General features: G+C 40.4%; 1 protein-coding gene and 1 pseudogene across 3 annotated transcripts in view; both read left to right on the forward strand.

Annotated features, from left to right (window-relative positions):
- Positions 1-3,690, forward strand: part of LOC115156660 (F-box-like/WD repeat-containing protein TBL1XR1) — a 36,291-nt gene extending 32,601 nt beyond the window's left edge. For all 3 annotated transcript variants that reach the window (XM_029704191.1, XM_029704190.1, XM_029704189.1), the window contains one exon: positions 2,789-3,690. In XM_029704191.1, coding sequence (XP_029560051.1) covers positions 2,789-2,815 — 27 coding nt within the window. In that variant the 3' untranslated portion in view covers positions 2,816-3,690. The remainder of the gene's footprint in view (positions 1-2,788) is intronic.
- Positions 3,338-11,722, forward strand: LOC115157713 (protein DVR-1-like; annotated as a pseudogene).
- The last annotated feature ends 5,209 nt before the right edge of the window (positions 11,723-16,931 follow it).

A 16,931-nucleotide genomic window follows, 5' to 3' on the forward strand; every position in this document is an offset into this window, starting at 1 on the left:
AACGCTAAAGCTTCGTCAGGGATTTAACACATCTCGACACTTGCATCACACGAAAGATTACTTTTTTCAATTACACCAAAAAAGTTCTCATTTGATACAGTTGAAATGTTTGCAAATTAGATGAGCTGAAATGAAAGAAACTTCCGAAAATGAACACTCGGATTATAGCGATATATCTGATCTCGCAAACAATGTAAAGCGTGTATACTGTAGACTGTGTAATCTAGAGCCAAGCGTGTAGATTTTTTAATCAGAGCGTATCCTGCTATTGACACGTTTGTTGAATTATGCAACAGAACGTGACAACAGTAATTAAAGAGGCAGTCTAGAAAAGTGTAGGTAGGCCTGAACGGAGGACGTTTTTGTGGTTGTAAGCCCTATTCCACCTAGGGTTGTGGCGGTCCTGAAATTGTCAGCCAGTGATTGTCAAGCAAATAACTGCCAGTCTCACAGTACTGGACCGTCAATTAGCATAACCAAGTTTAGCATCTCCTGGCTTCCACACACATCTTACAAGGCACTGATGCAAACCTTTAGAACATCTACATTTTTTAAAAAGTCTAAGAAATCAATTTAATATAGTCTACGCCATCCCAATAAATCCGTGATTTATTTTAGACCGGTCTAAAGAAACATATGAAGAAAATGTTGTCCATTTCAGAAGAACAGAATAGCATACTCTGAGTTGTCCTTATGTTAGGTCCTGTTCTGGCTATGCCATATGGCTGTGGGCTACACTAGTTCATTTAGCAGATTTGCTTAGAATTCCGTGGCTTTATTTTTTAAATTAGTTTTGAACATAGCTTAATAAAATAGAAACAATATTTTCTCAATGATTTCAAAGGAAGTGTACACATGCGACTATTCTGTGTCGAGCGATTAACGAAGAAACGGTATATGCTTAACTTTAATTGTGATAAAGGTTGGGCTATATGTTTTGATGTTTAATACATTCTAAGGCTGCATGATGAGACTGATGATGATTTGAAAAAAGTCAGAAGCTGCACACCATCAGTCTCCCATTCACAATTTGACAAGCACTTGATAATATTCTAACCAGGCCTTGAATTTCCCGGCGGAATCCCCCTTGTGTGGCCCTTAAAAAAAAGTGGCCATTGTGCCCTTGGCCTGAATATGATAGGCTAATTGTAATTCCCTTCTCCCAGCTGCCGTGCTCCGACACACCTCTCAAGGGACAACGGAGCGCTGAGTACCAGGCAGTAAGCAAGTTTGGTAGGCTGCTAATGACCATCCGCAACATCAGAGCTTGGAGAAGCCTAGTTGCCGTGACTAAATGGCCACGTGGAATTTGACTGCTGTCATGACTCGTGGTCCCGTGTGGCTCAGTTGGTAGAGCATGGCGCTTGCAACGCCCAGGGTTGTGGGTTCGATTCCCACGGGGGACCAGTACTGAGAAAATGTACGCTCTGGATAAGAGAGTCTGCGAAATGACTAAAATGTAAAAATGTGACACAAAATATAAAATAAATACCTGATACCATTCGAAAATAGACTTGAGTATACAAAACATTAAGAACATTCTCTTTCCATGACATAGACTGACCAGGTGAATGCTATGATCCCTTATTGATGTCACCTGTTAAATCCACTTCAATCAGTATAGATGGAGGGGAGGAGACCGGTTAAAGAAGGATTTTTAAGCCTTGAGACATAGATTGTATGTGCCAGGCTCTCCGGTTTGTGTCAAGAACTGAAATGCTGCTGGTTTTTCACGCTCAACAGTTTCCTGTGTGTATCAAGAATGGTCCACCACCCAAAGGACATCCAGCCAACTTAACACAACTGTTGGAAGCATCAAAATGGGCCAACATCCCTGTGGAATGCTTTCGACACCTATGTCCTGACGAAATAAGGCTGTTCTGAGGGCAAAAGGGGAGGGGGTGCAACTCAATATTAGGAAAGTGTACCTAATGTTTGGTAAACTCAGTGTATATGTGTAGTCTAAGAAAAAATAAGGAACATTTGTCTAATTGATAACCTGAATTCCCACCAAAATCCTTGAACTTCATTCATTATTTGTCCGTTCCAGTAAAATGTTTAATGTGCTATAATTCATTAAATACATGATGGATTTAAGACATTCAAAAAGTTGAGTGTCTTCATCCATTTGTCCAACTGTTGCGTTAAAAAAAAAAAACGTTATTACAAACTTTTAACAATTTTGATGATCATCGCAAATGATGTGTAGATGTAGATTCTCTGTATCTAAGTTGGTAGAGCATGGCACTAGCAATGCCAAGATGGTGGGTTAGATTCCCGGGACCACCAGGAATCTAACTACCTATCCAGTTTCCAGTAGCTGTTTTTAATCATCAAGTGTCAGTATTACAGCTAGAGCAGTAAACAATGTTTTTTTTTATGTCAATAGTTGCAGCTGTGGAGTAATTAATCAAACAGATAGTTTGTCAATAGGTTTGAGCATCTACGGATAATCTGTAAGGGATTGTCCTAGTAAAGTGAGACCCACCACCAATTATCTCCTTGCATGATGCAGTGTCTATTGACGGGGACGGTTAGGAAGTCGATAGCTATCGTTCTGACTGGACTTGAGAGGTTTTACACATTGGCGCAGCTGAGAGTTCTAAAATTGAATAATGAAAGGAAGTGTTTTTCAGCAGTGGAAACAGCACTACTTAGACGAATAATGGATGTGTGTTTGTCTTGTTGTTAAGGCCAGGGGTTTCAGTGGTCACATGGTCAGAAAAAAAACAAACAACCTTGCCCTGCTCATTACATTTGACCTTCAACCTCTCTCTCTCCATTCCAGGTTTGCGTATTAGACCTGAGGAAATGACGCTCGTTTGGGGAGCCATGGACCGACTACGAATGTGTACATAGCCAAAATGACTGTCCCAGCTTGTCGTCTACACTGCTGTAGTCCCATCAGAAGCCATGGCCCGTCATCACAACCACCACCATTACCATCACAGCCAAACAGAGCACCCCAACACCCCCATAAACACACAGACTACCCCTCCAGAGAAGAGGTCAAACTAACCCCCAGCAAAGGGGATCTGGACTTCTCTCAAGTCAGACTCAGACCCACAGGAGAGAAAAAGGACTTTATTATGGTCACCGAGACAAAAATCATATTGAAGAGAAGAGGACCCATTGCATACATACCAAAATATCTGCAATTTGTTGTTTTATTTATTACTTTTTTTTTTATCCTTTATACCAGAAATGAGAAATGTTAAGCTTTTTTTCCCCCCACGTCGTTGGTGTGTGCATATTGTACATGTCCACATTTTTTGTCGTCCTGTGGCCATTTTTTTTGCTTTAGGTTTTTACTTTTTTTGCCGTAGGTTTGTGTTACATGTCGAGAGAGGTAAGGTCAGTAGGATTTTTTTTATTTGGGTTTCAAACTGATATTGGGAGAATTCATTCATTTTGGCACTGTCCATGCATGTTTTTGTGGTTCAAAAATACATTGAACAACAAATATATATTTATAAAGTTGAAATGGGTTCATTTGTTTTCAATTCAAAGCTTTCTTTCAGTTTGCCAAAATCCTTTTGATGAAACATTTTTGGGAGAGCAGTTAGTGGGGATTAAAGGTGCCATACGCATACTTGTACTTCTTATTACCTTTTAAATGGCTTCAGGTGTGCAAAACTGTTAGCTTAATAGATATCTGAGAATTCTAATAAACTCTTGGACTAAAGATCATCACTGCAGCTACTAGAAAGCCCCACCCTCTTACATCCTAACTACATGTGATGTTAGATTTGAGTGTAATGGATTGGTTAGGGGAAGTTGCAGACACTGATCTAAGGTCAGTTTGGCATTTTCTCCCGTAATGGCTATGGCTTGGATTGGGGGAGGGTAAGCTGATCCTCGATCTGTGCCTCCGGGGAGCTTTTAGCCAGAACCTAGGGATGGCAGTGCTTTGGGTAGCTCATGAATGACAGGACAACCCACATCCAAAGCCACAATGTCCTACAGGCGGGTTGTGTTCAGTAGGACACTACGTAGCAACAAGTTTTGCAATGGAAAAACAAGTGTTTCACTTTGGACACGTTCAGTTAGAACCTCCGTTTCAGAACGATTTCTCCCTATTGAACACGCTCCATGTATCCTGATTGGTTGATAGAGGACGTTACCATTAACCTCTGAGCTGTGCTATTCACAATATGTTGTACCTCCACAGTCCATCGCGTGCTAAGCTAACAAATGCTAAATGATAATCAGACTAAGCCATCACTAAGTTTTTTTTGTAATTTTTTTGCTTTGTTTTGTTGACCGGTCTTGCTTGGTAATTAATCTGGACATACTGTAGCTGTCTTGATTTCAGCAGTAACTCTTGCATAGAGTGGCGTGTACTGTACATAGGACCTTCATAAGTATTACGCCAGCCCTTTCAAATGCCGGCAGTCAGTTTCAACTATGCTTCCTTCAATCGACAACCAACTCTTATCACATTTGAAATGTTAACGCTGGGCAACCTTATTGCAATTTGTCATGTTGAACAAAATGTTTATGATTGTCATTGACTGTTGATGTCTGGGATCTAGTGATGTTGATGTCTTCAGGTGTCATGTTTAGGCGGTTGACTCCAACGTCAAAGTTAGTCGGTAGTTTTCGGACCCGAAAGTGGTCTAAAGGCGTCTGCATGCTTCAGTTTGGCTGGCGGCTAGGCGAACTGAACAAGTGTGCTCGTATACTTCCTTAAAAGCCCTTCACTTGAAAAATTTGAAACAAGCGGCAATAGTACTGTTTGTCCATTTTGAGACACCGTAGCCAGTATACACTTTCTCAAAATAATCCAAATTAATCTAAGGTAACTCAGGATTTATTTAAAACATTTTTTTTTACCTTTGTTTAACTAGGCAAGTCAGTTAAGAACAAATTCTTATTTTCAATGACGGCCTAGAAACAGTGGGTTAACTGCCTTGTTCAGGAGCAGAACGACAGATCTTTACCTTGTCAGCTCGGGGATTCGATCTTGCAACCTTCCAGTTACTAGTCCAACACTCTAACCACTAGGCTACCCTGCCGCCCCAAATCTATCATTAATTTTGACGTTTTTGCAGAGGAGATCTTAGATATAAAATTGTGTGACTAAGATGTTTGGTGCAGTATTTCTCAATGAAAAAATGTGCATGAAAACGAGTTGTCTCGTTGAATGTTAACACAGATTTCACTGAAGAATCCTAACTGTTGACCAATCACTGACGAATGGGTGTAGACTTCAGCTACCAACCTCGGCTTTCCTCAAGAGAAAATGTTGTGTGCCTGAAAAACCCTTACCGAAGTCCAAAACGAACAAAAACATCACAAAATGTCGTCATAATATATGCACAAACTCTTCCAAACGGTTTCGGCTGGGAAGCATGCGGACGCCTTTAAACAAGATGACTCCACGTTCCAAGACTACTTTTGAGTTCTATAAACATCTGACAAAGTTTGATTTTTGGAGTGAACCATTGCTTTAAGTGTTCTGTTTTAGGACACAATGCTGTGTCTGCTCTTTGGTTGTGGTTTTAAAAGTGATTTTGTGCACAGCACCAACACAGGCTGTGTTGAGGCCTATGCATGGATAGACAGCGTTTTTGTTTTGTTGTTTCAGAAGGTGCAGTTTTTTTTTTTTAGCCTTTTTCTCTTTTTTTGCAGGGAGATTAGTTGAGATGAGAAGCGGACTTTGGAACATATATGACTTCATGTAACATTGTAACTACATATAATATATCTGTGACATCACAGGCGATTCTTTTTATATGCCGCTCAAGTGCAAGGGTGGTTTAAAAAAAAATCTGGAACTCTCGAAGACATGCTTGGAAAATGTGGCGGTACTATATATCATGTGAGTCTTTTACCATGAGAAATGGTTCTTTATAAAATACCATTAAACGGTCATAGCTATAAAAGAGCAGCCCTAAGACTGGGTTTATATACGTTCTTTATTTTCTGCACTTCAGAATAATGCGTAACAGGGAGATGTTTAAAACCAGGGTTGTAGTCAATTCTATTTTGATTCATTCTGTAAGTGAGCTTTCAATTCAAGAATTGAAAGAAATTCCTCGTTGAAAATGAATGGCACTTTCTTTCCATTCTTGAATTGGAATTTCAGTTCATCATATGAATTTAATTTAGAGTTGACTCCCAACCCTGGTTGGCACATCCAGACAGGGATTAATTCTCATGGTTTTATTTCACTCTCAGCTGAACGTGTGCAGTAGTTCCGTTAAAAAGGAAGGGGAAATAGTAGTGTCTAAACTGTTGACTTATTGGTTACACATCGGATCCAGGCCAACTTCATGGCATTCCAAAATCCCATATCTTAGCCCTAGCTATCATCCTGTCGCTTTAAAACACCAATGTTGTTTTTTTGGTTGTATTTTTTCAAAAGCCTCCTTTGCGATTTTCTTTCTCAGAATGTCACTTGTTTTACAAACAAATTTTATACAGAAGCTAAGAGTATTTTGAAGTTTTCTTTAATATAATCAACAGTGAGTGGATTGTACCATGATGACACTATTTATTATGAAGTCTATGACAGTGGAATGGTATTTTATAACCCTTTTGTTTTTAAAAAGAGACGCTTTTTACACTGCATTCATGTGTTTGCTATTTTTTTTGTTCCTACCTAAAGTACTAATTCTATCTTTGCTATGTCTAAAAAGCCCTTGAAGTTTTTGTACTCTTTGGAAACTTTTATAATTCAGATTTATTTGTAGCTATGTACGCAAAAATGAACAAAAACAATAAATCTCAACTTTAACAAGGACGTGTCATAACACCCTGGACCATGTAAATACCTGTTTGCAGATTTTTTTTGTTTGTTCCATGTTGTCTTTGCCCTCACCCTTGTTATGTTCTCTCTCTCATATGGTTGCTGAGACTTTCTGCAACCTACGCATTTGACTGTTGTAATATCACTCAGATCTTTGAAACGTCTAGAATAAAATCTATTTTGATAATAGCCAAGTGGTTTTTCTGTTGACTTGCTTTGTTCCTCATGACACCTAGAGGGCCTTTGTTGTATTGCATTCTCCCTCAATGTACAGTTAAAGTGGCAATCAGCAGTAGAAACAATAACTTAGTGGCCTCCCCACTGAGGCTGGAGAAATGTTCTCAAATCATAGACCAAGCTATGGATACAAGGATTGACCATCTATGGTATCAAAGTTTTAATTTAAACCAAGTTTTGAGGTGGTTTGTTGACATTTTTTTTTCAATTACAAGCTTATTTTGGGTTCTGATGGGGTACGACAGTCGAACTAAGCTCGAGTTGTAAATTATATTCTAAAATAATGAATGGGTAAATATCAATTTATAAGAATTGATGTAGCAACTGCTGGTTGCTCCTTTAATGGTATCTGTATCCCCTTTAGCCATTAGCGGCTGGTTGTGTATAGTACTCTATCCTTGGTCATGGTACATGGCACAATGTCTTGAGCACTTTCGGGTCTTGTGATGTTTGCATGCTCTAAATACAGGCTACAAGTTAAGAAAACATGCAGTCCAGAAGACAGCATAGCCTGCATTTTTTCTAAAGGCCAGTGACTGCCGTCTAGTGGTCAAAGGTATTATGAAATTGGGAAGTTAAAGGTTCTGCACATAATTTCTCCGAATTTCTCCCCTATGTGGAAGCTAGATGAATTCCAACAGCACTAGGCTACATTCAAATCTCCCTCCCCAGAATACCATTTCACTAACAAGGTCAGAGACTCCCACTTGAGCCTTTTACTTTCTGTTTTGGTCCACCAGCTTCAAACAGCTGTAAAAACTATAATTTTTGTTAATGAAAATATATTTCAGATGGTAAAATTATATCCTACAGTGCTTGTTTTCTCACTTAAACAGAAATTGAGCGAACAGTGTAGAATTGTAGCAACCAGGAAAATTACAGCGGTTTCTACATTGGCTGCTTGCCCAGGTTTCCATTAAATAACACAAAGTCAAAACAGTTTTCGCATTTTTATGGTCCAGCGGGTGAAATTAATTAGCGAATGTCACAGCCAAAGACAACACTGACGAGTAGACTTTAAAGAGGCGATTGCTACATTTGTGGACATTTAATGAGTGACTGCCTTTCAAAAGCAACAAATCCCTTCGAAAATGGCCTATGTGGCATCGATTTGAGTCAGAAACAGTTATTCGAGTGTCGAAATTGACTACAAACTGTAAACAAGATCATTTTGGTCATGAAGTCAGTCTTGTCTAAAAAGGAGTTTGGAACATCACTGCATCACAATCGGTAAATAATGAAGGTTGGGTTTTGATTTGACAATGTCCATTTGCACACTAACATGGGGTGACCAGTTGCGGTGATTGCCCTCTATCCAATAGCATAGACAGTAAGACAGACATGCCCAGCAGCTCTGACTTTGTTTACATAGACAACACGTTGCGCATTTTTTTACTTGAGAAATACTGCACCAAACACCTTAGTTAGATGTAAAATTGAGCAATTATTGGCAAAAATGTCGACATTAATTACAGATTTCTTGGAGTTATCTTACATTCGTTCTGGCGATTTTGAGGAAGTGAAATAGGCTTCTGCGTCTAGCGTCTCATGTGGGACAAATATCATTAACCAAAAGCAGAATCGGTCAGGAAACACACCTCCAAGACTGAAATCACGCAACAGAAAAACACGTAATTGATTCTTGAGGAATATATAACTTCGACAAATGCCTCGTGAGCTTAGTTCTACTGTTTTATCACATCAGAACACCAGAAGAAGCTTCCCACTGGGCACACACTGGTCAATCAACGTTGTTTCCACGCCATTTCATTGAAGTTACGTTGAACCAAAGTGGAATAGACATTGAATTGACATCTGTGCCCAGTGGGTTGTTGTAGCCTACTCCATTGTAAACAATGTAATTGTAAGCAAACATTGTTTAGCTTAAAACATGGTATAAACAATATTTTATGGATGGTCAGTCATTACATCCATAGGTCTGTCTATGAATTTGAGTGGTTACATTTCTCCAGTGCCATCCCTCAGTTGTTTACCTAAAAAGGTGTCTGGGTGACTGCTTTGTTGTTGTTTGAAGTGCTCATTTCCATTTAAGAGCATTGGAAGAAAGAGGAATGTCTGTTTCAAAAAAATGATCAGAATAACAATTTGAGGTCAAGTCATTATTGACCTACATAGGCATACATACACAATCAATTTTAAACAAGTTTGATATTCAAGTGATACCGTTTGGTCTTTGAAAACAATTGCTTCTGAGTTAATTCACTCCTATTGTTTTTGGGGCAAAATATACCACTGAAAAATAAACTAGGAGGACAAAGTCAGAGAGCATTGGCTTTCTTTATTACAGATAAAGGCTTGTATTACTGTGACATTGCAAATTCAATTGTAAATTGAAACCTGGGCCCTACTAAAATGTGAACCTAATATGTCTTGTTTTTTCTGTTCTCAGACTGGTGTCAGGCTGGAGCTTGAGGGCCACGGCTGTGTGGAGAAACATCTATTCTTCAACGTGTCTTTTCTGCAGCCCTTGGAGCAGCTCTCTCTGGCGCAGCTTGAAATCAAGTTCCTGTGGGACGTGTTCCGCACACCAAGGTTCCTCCTGGGCCCACAGGCTCTCAGTGTATCCCTGTACAAGGTGCTGCGTGCGACCCTGAGGGGAGCGAGCCAAGAGGCCAACCGCAGGCTGGTGCTGTCCCAGTCCCAGTCGGTGTAGCTAGAACCAGAGCCCAGATCCCTCACGCTGGACCTCACAGCCTTGGCTGAGAACTGGCTTAAAACCCCCTACAGTCAATTTCAAAGGCCCCATGTGAATCTAATCAGCATAACAACACAATCAGTGTTTTTGCATTGGATGCATCTCAATCCACCGCATGTCGCACTTCTGCAACTGCAGTGAAAGGTGACAGCTAGAGCGGTGTTCTCACACATTCGTCTGTAGCGTCCGAACGGTTTAGCCTACAAACTATTATGACTACTCTATGGAAAGATGGGACTCTCACAAACACGAAGTCGGAAGAGCCGATCTGCCAACTTCTGTCTGTAGTGTCCGAACAGTTTGGACACTAATGATGTCGCTCTTGCTGCTGGTGATTCTCTGATCCACCTCTACGCAGACGACACCATTCTGTATACATCTGGCCCTTCTTTGGACACTGTGTTAATAAACCTCCAAACGAGCTTCAATGCCATACAACACTCCTTCCGTGGCCTCCAACTGCTTTTAAATGCTAGTAAAACTAAATGCATGCTCTTCAACCGATTGCTGCCCGCACCCGCACCCGCCCGCCCACCCGACTAGCATCACTACTCTGGACGGTTCTGACTTAGAAAATGTGGACAACTACAAATACCTAGGTCTCTGGTTAGACTGTAAACTCTCCTTCCAGACTCACATTAAGCATCCCCAATCCAAAATTAAATCTAGAATCGGCTTCCTATTTCGCAAACAAAGCCTCCTTCACTCATGCTGCCAAACATAACCTCGTAAAACTGACTATCCTACTGATCCTCGACTTCAGCAATATAATTTACAAAATAGCCTCCAACACTCTACTCAGCAAATTGGATGTAGTCTATCACAGTGCCATCCGTTTTGTCACCAAAGCCCCATATACTACCCACCACTGCAACATGTATGCTCTCGTAGGCTGGCTCTCGCTACATATTCGTCGCCAAACCCACTGGCTCCAGGTCATCTATAAGTCTTTGCTAGGTAAAGCCCCGCCTTATCTCAGCTCACTGTCACCATAGCAACATCCACCTGTAGCATATGCTCCAGCAGGTATATTTCACAGGTCATCCCCAAAGCCAACACCTACTTTGGCCGCCTTCCCTTACTGTTCTCTGCTGCCAATGACTGGAACGAATTGCAGAAATCACTGAAGATGGAAACTGTTATCTCCCTCTCTAACTTTAAGCATCAGCTGTCAGAGCAGCTTACCGATCACTGTACCTGTACACAGCCCATCTGTAAATAGCACACCCAAATACCTCATCCCCATATTGTTATATATTTTTTCTTCTCTTTTGCACCCCAGTATCTCTACTTGCACATCCTCATCTGCACACTCCAGTGTTAATCCTAAATTGTAATTATTTCACCTCTATGGCCTATTTATTGCCTTACCTCCCTAATCTTACTACATTTGCACACACTGTACATAGATTTTTCTATTGTGTTATTGACTGTACGTTTGTTTATCCCATGTGTAACTCTGCATTGTTGTTTTTGTCGTACTGCTTTGCTTTATCCTGCCCAGATAGCAGTTGTAAATGAGAACTGGCCTACCTGGTTAAATAAAGGTGAAATTCAATAAATAAAAAATATAGCTCCGCTATTGTTATTTACTGCTGCTCTTTAATGATTTGTTATTCTTATCTCTTACTTTTTTGTTGTTGGTATTTTCTTAAAACTGCATTGTTGGTTAAGGACTTGTAAGTAAGCATTTCACTGTAAGGTCTACACCGGTTTGATTTGGCGCAGGTGACAAATAAAATTTGATTTGATTTTGAAGTCATGCCACCTCTACATCGACTTCAAGGACATGGGCTGGTAGGACTACTGCCACGTAGAGTGCCCATTCCCGCTGAGTGAGCGAGCCTGAACGGCACCAACCATGCCATTCTGCAGACGCTGGTACACTCCTTGGACCCCTGCGGCACGCCCCAGCCCTGCTGAGTACCCATCCGCCTGTCACCTACAACAACAACGACAATGTAGTCCTATGCCACTACAAGGACATGGTGGTGGATGAGGAAGGCTGTAGATGAAATACATGAGGTGTGAAAAGAAAGAAAATGCCTTGTTGATTAGTGGAGTGGATTTTAGGAAAAATTGATTTGTCATATGCATTGTTTTTTTTATCACTCATACAACCCAAATATTCAGTGAGTCTCCTGTGGTCAAATGGCTTTGACATCATCATACAGATAGATGGTCTCTCTCCTCAGTTTGGCAGATCAAATCAAATGTTATTGGTCACATACACATATTTAGCAATGTTATTGCGGGTGTAGCGAAATGCTTGTGTTCCTAGCTCCAACAGTGCAGTAATATCTGACAATTCACAACAATACACACAAATCTAAAGTAAAAGAATGGAGTTAAGAAATATATAAATATTAGGATGAGCAATGTTGGAGTGGCATTGACTAGAATACAGTGTATACATATGAAATGAGTAAAGCGGTATGTAAACATTATTAAAGTGGCCAGTGAATCCATGTCTATGTATATATGGCAGCAGCCTCTAAGGTGCAGAGTTGAGTAACCGGGTGGTACCTGCTAGTGATGACTATTTAAGTCTGATGGCCTTGAGATAGAAGCTGTTTTTCCTAACATTTCACCTAACACAGAAATATCAGATAGAAATTGATATACCTCTCAGACTGGAATTTATAGTGCCATCCTATGGCCACTACACATACCGAAAGCAATCCCTGACCTATTTTTCATTCTGCAGTAAAAAAAAATCAAGAGAATGGGAGTGAGTGTCGAAGATGTTTAGAAACAGCTTCACTGGTAACATATTTGCATCATATAATCAACTCCAGGGAATTTGTAAGATGTTTCTGCTTGGCTGTCATGATCGGAGAAAATCTCAACAATGAGGCTATTCTCATTGCTGCCATTGTTATCACACAACCTCAGACCTGTTCTATACCTTTCAAAGAATGTCTAGGAGGGGGAAGCTTTCTGCTGTTGGCAGATCTCATCATTATGAATTATATAGTTATCTGAAATTGCCTTGGTTTGCAGGAAAGAAGCAGAACAGAGTTCCTGGCTTTCAGTTATTGTTTTATGGGGAAAGGGGAAGGGGATACCTAGTTGCACAACTAAATGCATTTAACTGAAATGTGTCTTCCGCATTTAACCCTCAGAGGTGCGGGGAGCTGCCTTAATCGACATCCACGTTATCGGCGCCCGGGGAGCAGTTGTTGTTGGGGGTTAACTGTCTTGCTCAACAACAGAACGGCTCGGGGATTCAGACCAGGGACCAATGCTCTTAGCCGCTAGGCTTCCTGCCACCCATGCTATAAGCAGCATTCATCCTGTTTGGCTTCTTTCCAATGTTGTCAAAAGGCAGTGTCTTTGAGTCCTTCTACATGTTGTTATTTGAAAGCGGTGCTGTCAAAATGGTCTACACTGTAGTAAGTTACATGCACTAACAAAATTCTTATTCAGAACAATGGTGTTGGAGGTTTTACATGTTTAGCTCTGCAGGCAGTTCAATGTAGAAACCACAGTGTCCTAAAATGTAAAACACTGCTGCATGCAAAAACAGGAAATGCTATGTGGTTGTTTAGATTATGTAGAAGTATCTACCTCATCCCCATAATGTATTTATTAATCTTGCTCCTTTGCACCCCAGTATCTCTACTTGCACATTCATAAATATATATATACACACACATATATAAACAGTGGGGGAAAAAAGTATTTGATCCCCTGCTGATTTTGTACGTTTGCCCACTTACAAAGAAATGATCAGTCTACAATTTTAATGGTAGGTTTATTTGAACAGCGAGAGACAGAATAACAACAAAAAAATCCAGAAAAACGCATGTCAAAAATGTTATAAAATGATTTGCATTTTAATGACGGAAATAAGTATTTGACCCCTCTGCAAAACATGACTTAGTACTTGGTGGCAAAACCCTTGTTGGCAATCACAGAGGTCAGACGTTTCTTGTAGTTGGCCACCAGGTTTGCACACATCTCAGGAGGGATTTTGTCCCACTCCTCTTTGCAGATCTTCTCCAAGTCATTAAGGTTTCGAGGCTGACGTTTGGCAACTCGAACCTTCAGCTCCCTCCACAGATTTTCTATGGGATTAAAGTCTGGAGACTGGCTAGGCCACTCCAGGACCTTAATGTGCTTCTTCTTGAGCCACTCCTTTGTTGCCTTGGCCATGTGTTTTGGGTCATTGTCATGCTGGAATACCCATCCACGACCCATTTTCAATGCCCTGGCTGAGGGAAGGAGGTTCTCACCCAAGATTTGACGGTTCATGGCCCCGTCCATCGTCCCTTTGATGCGGTGAAGTTGTCCTGTCCCCTTAGCGGAAAAACACCTCCAAAGCATAATGTTTCCACCTCCATGTTTGACGGTGGAGATGGTGTTCTTGGGGTCATAGGCAGCATTCCTCCTCCTCCAAACACGGCGAGTTGAGTTGATGCCAAAGAGCTCCAGTTTGGTCTCATCTGACCACAACACTTTCACCAGTTGTCCTCTGAATCATTCAGATGTTCATTGGCAAACTTCAGACGGGCATGTATATATATTCTTGAGCAGGGGGACCTTGTGGGCGCTGCAGGATTTCAGTCCTTCACGGCGTAGTGTGTTACCAATTGTTTTCTTGGTGACTATGGTCCCAGCTGCCTTGAGATCATTGACAAGATCCTCCCGTGTAGTTCTGGGCTGATTCCTCACCGTTCTCATGATCATTGCAACCCCACAAGGTGAGATCTTGCATGGAGCCCCAGGCTGAGGGATATTGACAGTTCTTTTGTGTTTCTTCCATTTGTGAATAATCGCACCAAATGTTGTCACCTTCTCACCAAACTGCTTGGCGATGGTCTTGTAGCCCATTCCAGCCTTGTGTAGGTCTACAATCTTGTCCCTGACATCCTTGGAGAGCTCTTTGGTCTTGGCCATGGTGGAGAGTTTGGAATCTGATTGATTGATTGCTTCTGTGGACAGGTGTCTTTTTTACAGGTAACAAGATGTGGTTAGGAGCACTCCCTTTAAGAGTGTGCTCCTAATCTCAGCTCGTTACCTGTATAAAAGACACCTGGGAGCCAGAAATCTTTCTGATTGAGAGGGGGTCAAATACTCATTTCCCTCATTAAAATGCAAATCAATTTATAACATTTTTGACATGCGTTTTTCTGGATATTTTTGTTGTTATTCTGTCTCTCACTGTTCAAATAAACCTACCATTAAAATTATACATTGATAATTTCTTTGTCAGTGGGACAACGTACAAAATAAGCAGGGGCTCAAACACTTTTTCCCCCCACTATGTATGTATGTATGTGTATGTGTATGTGTATGTGTGTATATATATATATATATATATATATATATAAAAAATATAGATTCTGCACATCTACCATTCCAGTGTTTAATTGCAATATAGTAATTACTTCGCCACCATGGCCTATTTATTGCCTTACCTCCCTTATCCTACCTAATTTGCACATACTGTATATAGACTTTTTCTACTGTATGTTTGTTTATTCCATGTGTAACTCTGTGTTGTTGTATGTGTCGAACTGCTTTGCTTTATCTTGGCCAGGTCGAAGTTGCAAACGAGAACTTGTTCTCAACTGGTCTACCTGGTTAAATAAAAAATGTATAATCAGAGTGTAGGCTATACACTGCTGTTTTTATGCTGCATTAACAGCTACTAATGTCTCAACAAGATTTCTAGATATTGCGTACTAACAGCTCCTTGAGGTGAACAATCATGTGGACTCAAGCAATAGCATAATTCCTCTCCCTGATGTGAAAGCAGCAGTAAATGGTTTTCCTCATGAGTATAGTTTCTGTGGTTTCCTGTCAACTGTGAGAAAATAGTAAACAAACTGTTACTCTCCGATGGTGTACAAAAGGGCCTTACTCTACCTTGAGATGTCTGTACTTATGGTCACTCTTTCTCTAGGTAAAGAGTAGTTACATATTAAACATTGTAGTTCCAGTAAATCAGCAAACAAATGTATGTTTCAAGAAATCCGTTTTTTTTTTATATACATTGATTCCATACTTCATTAATATGTGTAGAAATTATAAAAGAAAACCATTAAAATAAAGCACATCACTTGTAGAATCATCATAGATTTAAAGAGGCAGCAGCGTTCATATACAGTGCTTTCAGAAAGTATTCAGACCCTTTGACTTTTTCCACATTTTGTTACATTACAGCCTTATTCTAAAAATTGATTAAACTGTTTTTTTCCTCATCAATCTACACACAATACCCCAAAATGACAAAGCAAGAACAGGTTAAGACATTTTTGAAAATGTATTAAAAAAAAAAAAAACTGAAATATCATATTTACATACAGTACCAGTCATAGGTTTGGACACACCTACTTATTTAAGGGTTTTATTTATTTGTACTATTTTCTACATTGTATAATAATATTGAAGACATCAAAACTATGAAATAACACATATGGAATTATGTAGTAACCAAAAAAGGCTTAAACAAATCAAAATACATTTTATATTTGAGATTCTTCAAAGTAGCCACCCTGAAACAGGTTTTTCTCAAGGATCTCTATGTACTTTGCTCCGTTCATCTTTCCCTCGATCCTGGCTCGTCTCCCAGTCCCTGCCTCTGAAATACACACGGTGACCTCACCCAGTATAACCAGCGTGTCCAGAGATGCAACCTCTTTTATCATCACTCAGTGCCTGGGCTTACCTCCACTGTACCCGCACCCCACCATACCCGTCTGCACATTATGCCCTGAATCTATTCTACCACGCCCAGAAATCTGCTCCTTTTATTCTCTGTCCCCAACGCACTAGACGACCAGTTTTGCTAGCCTTTAGCCGTACCCTCATCCTACTCCTCCTCTGTTCCTCTGGTGATGTAGAGGTTAACCCAGGCCCTGCGTGTCCCCAGGCACTCTCATTTGTTGACTTCTGTAATAAAAAAAAGCCTTGATTTCATGCATGTTAACATCAGAAGCCTCCTCCCTAAGTTTGTTTTACTCACTGCTTTAGCACACTCCGCCAACCCTGATGTCCTTGCCGTGTCAAAATCCTGGCTTAGGAAGGCCACCAAAAATACTGAGATTTCCATACCCAACTACAACCTTTTCGTCAAGATAGAACTGCCAAAGGGGGAGGAGTTGCAATCTACTGCAGAGATAGCTTGCAAAGTTCTGTCATACTTTCCAGGTCTATGCCCAAACAGTTCGAGCTTCTAATTTTAAAAATTAATCTCTCCAGAAATAAGTCTCTCAC

This window comes from Salmo trutta, chromosome 21, assembly GCF_901001165.1.
Source record: "Salmo trutta chromosome 21, fSalTru1.1, whole genome shotgun sequence".
NCBI lineage: Eukaryota > Metazoa > Chordata > Actinopteri > Salmoniformes > Salmonidae > Salmo > Salmo trutta.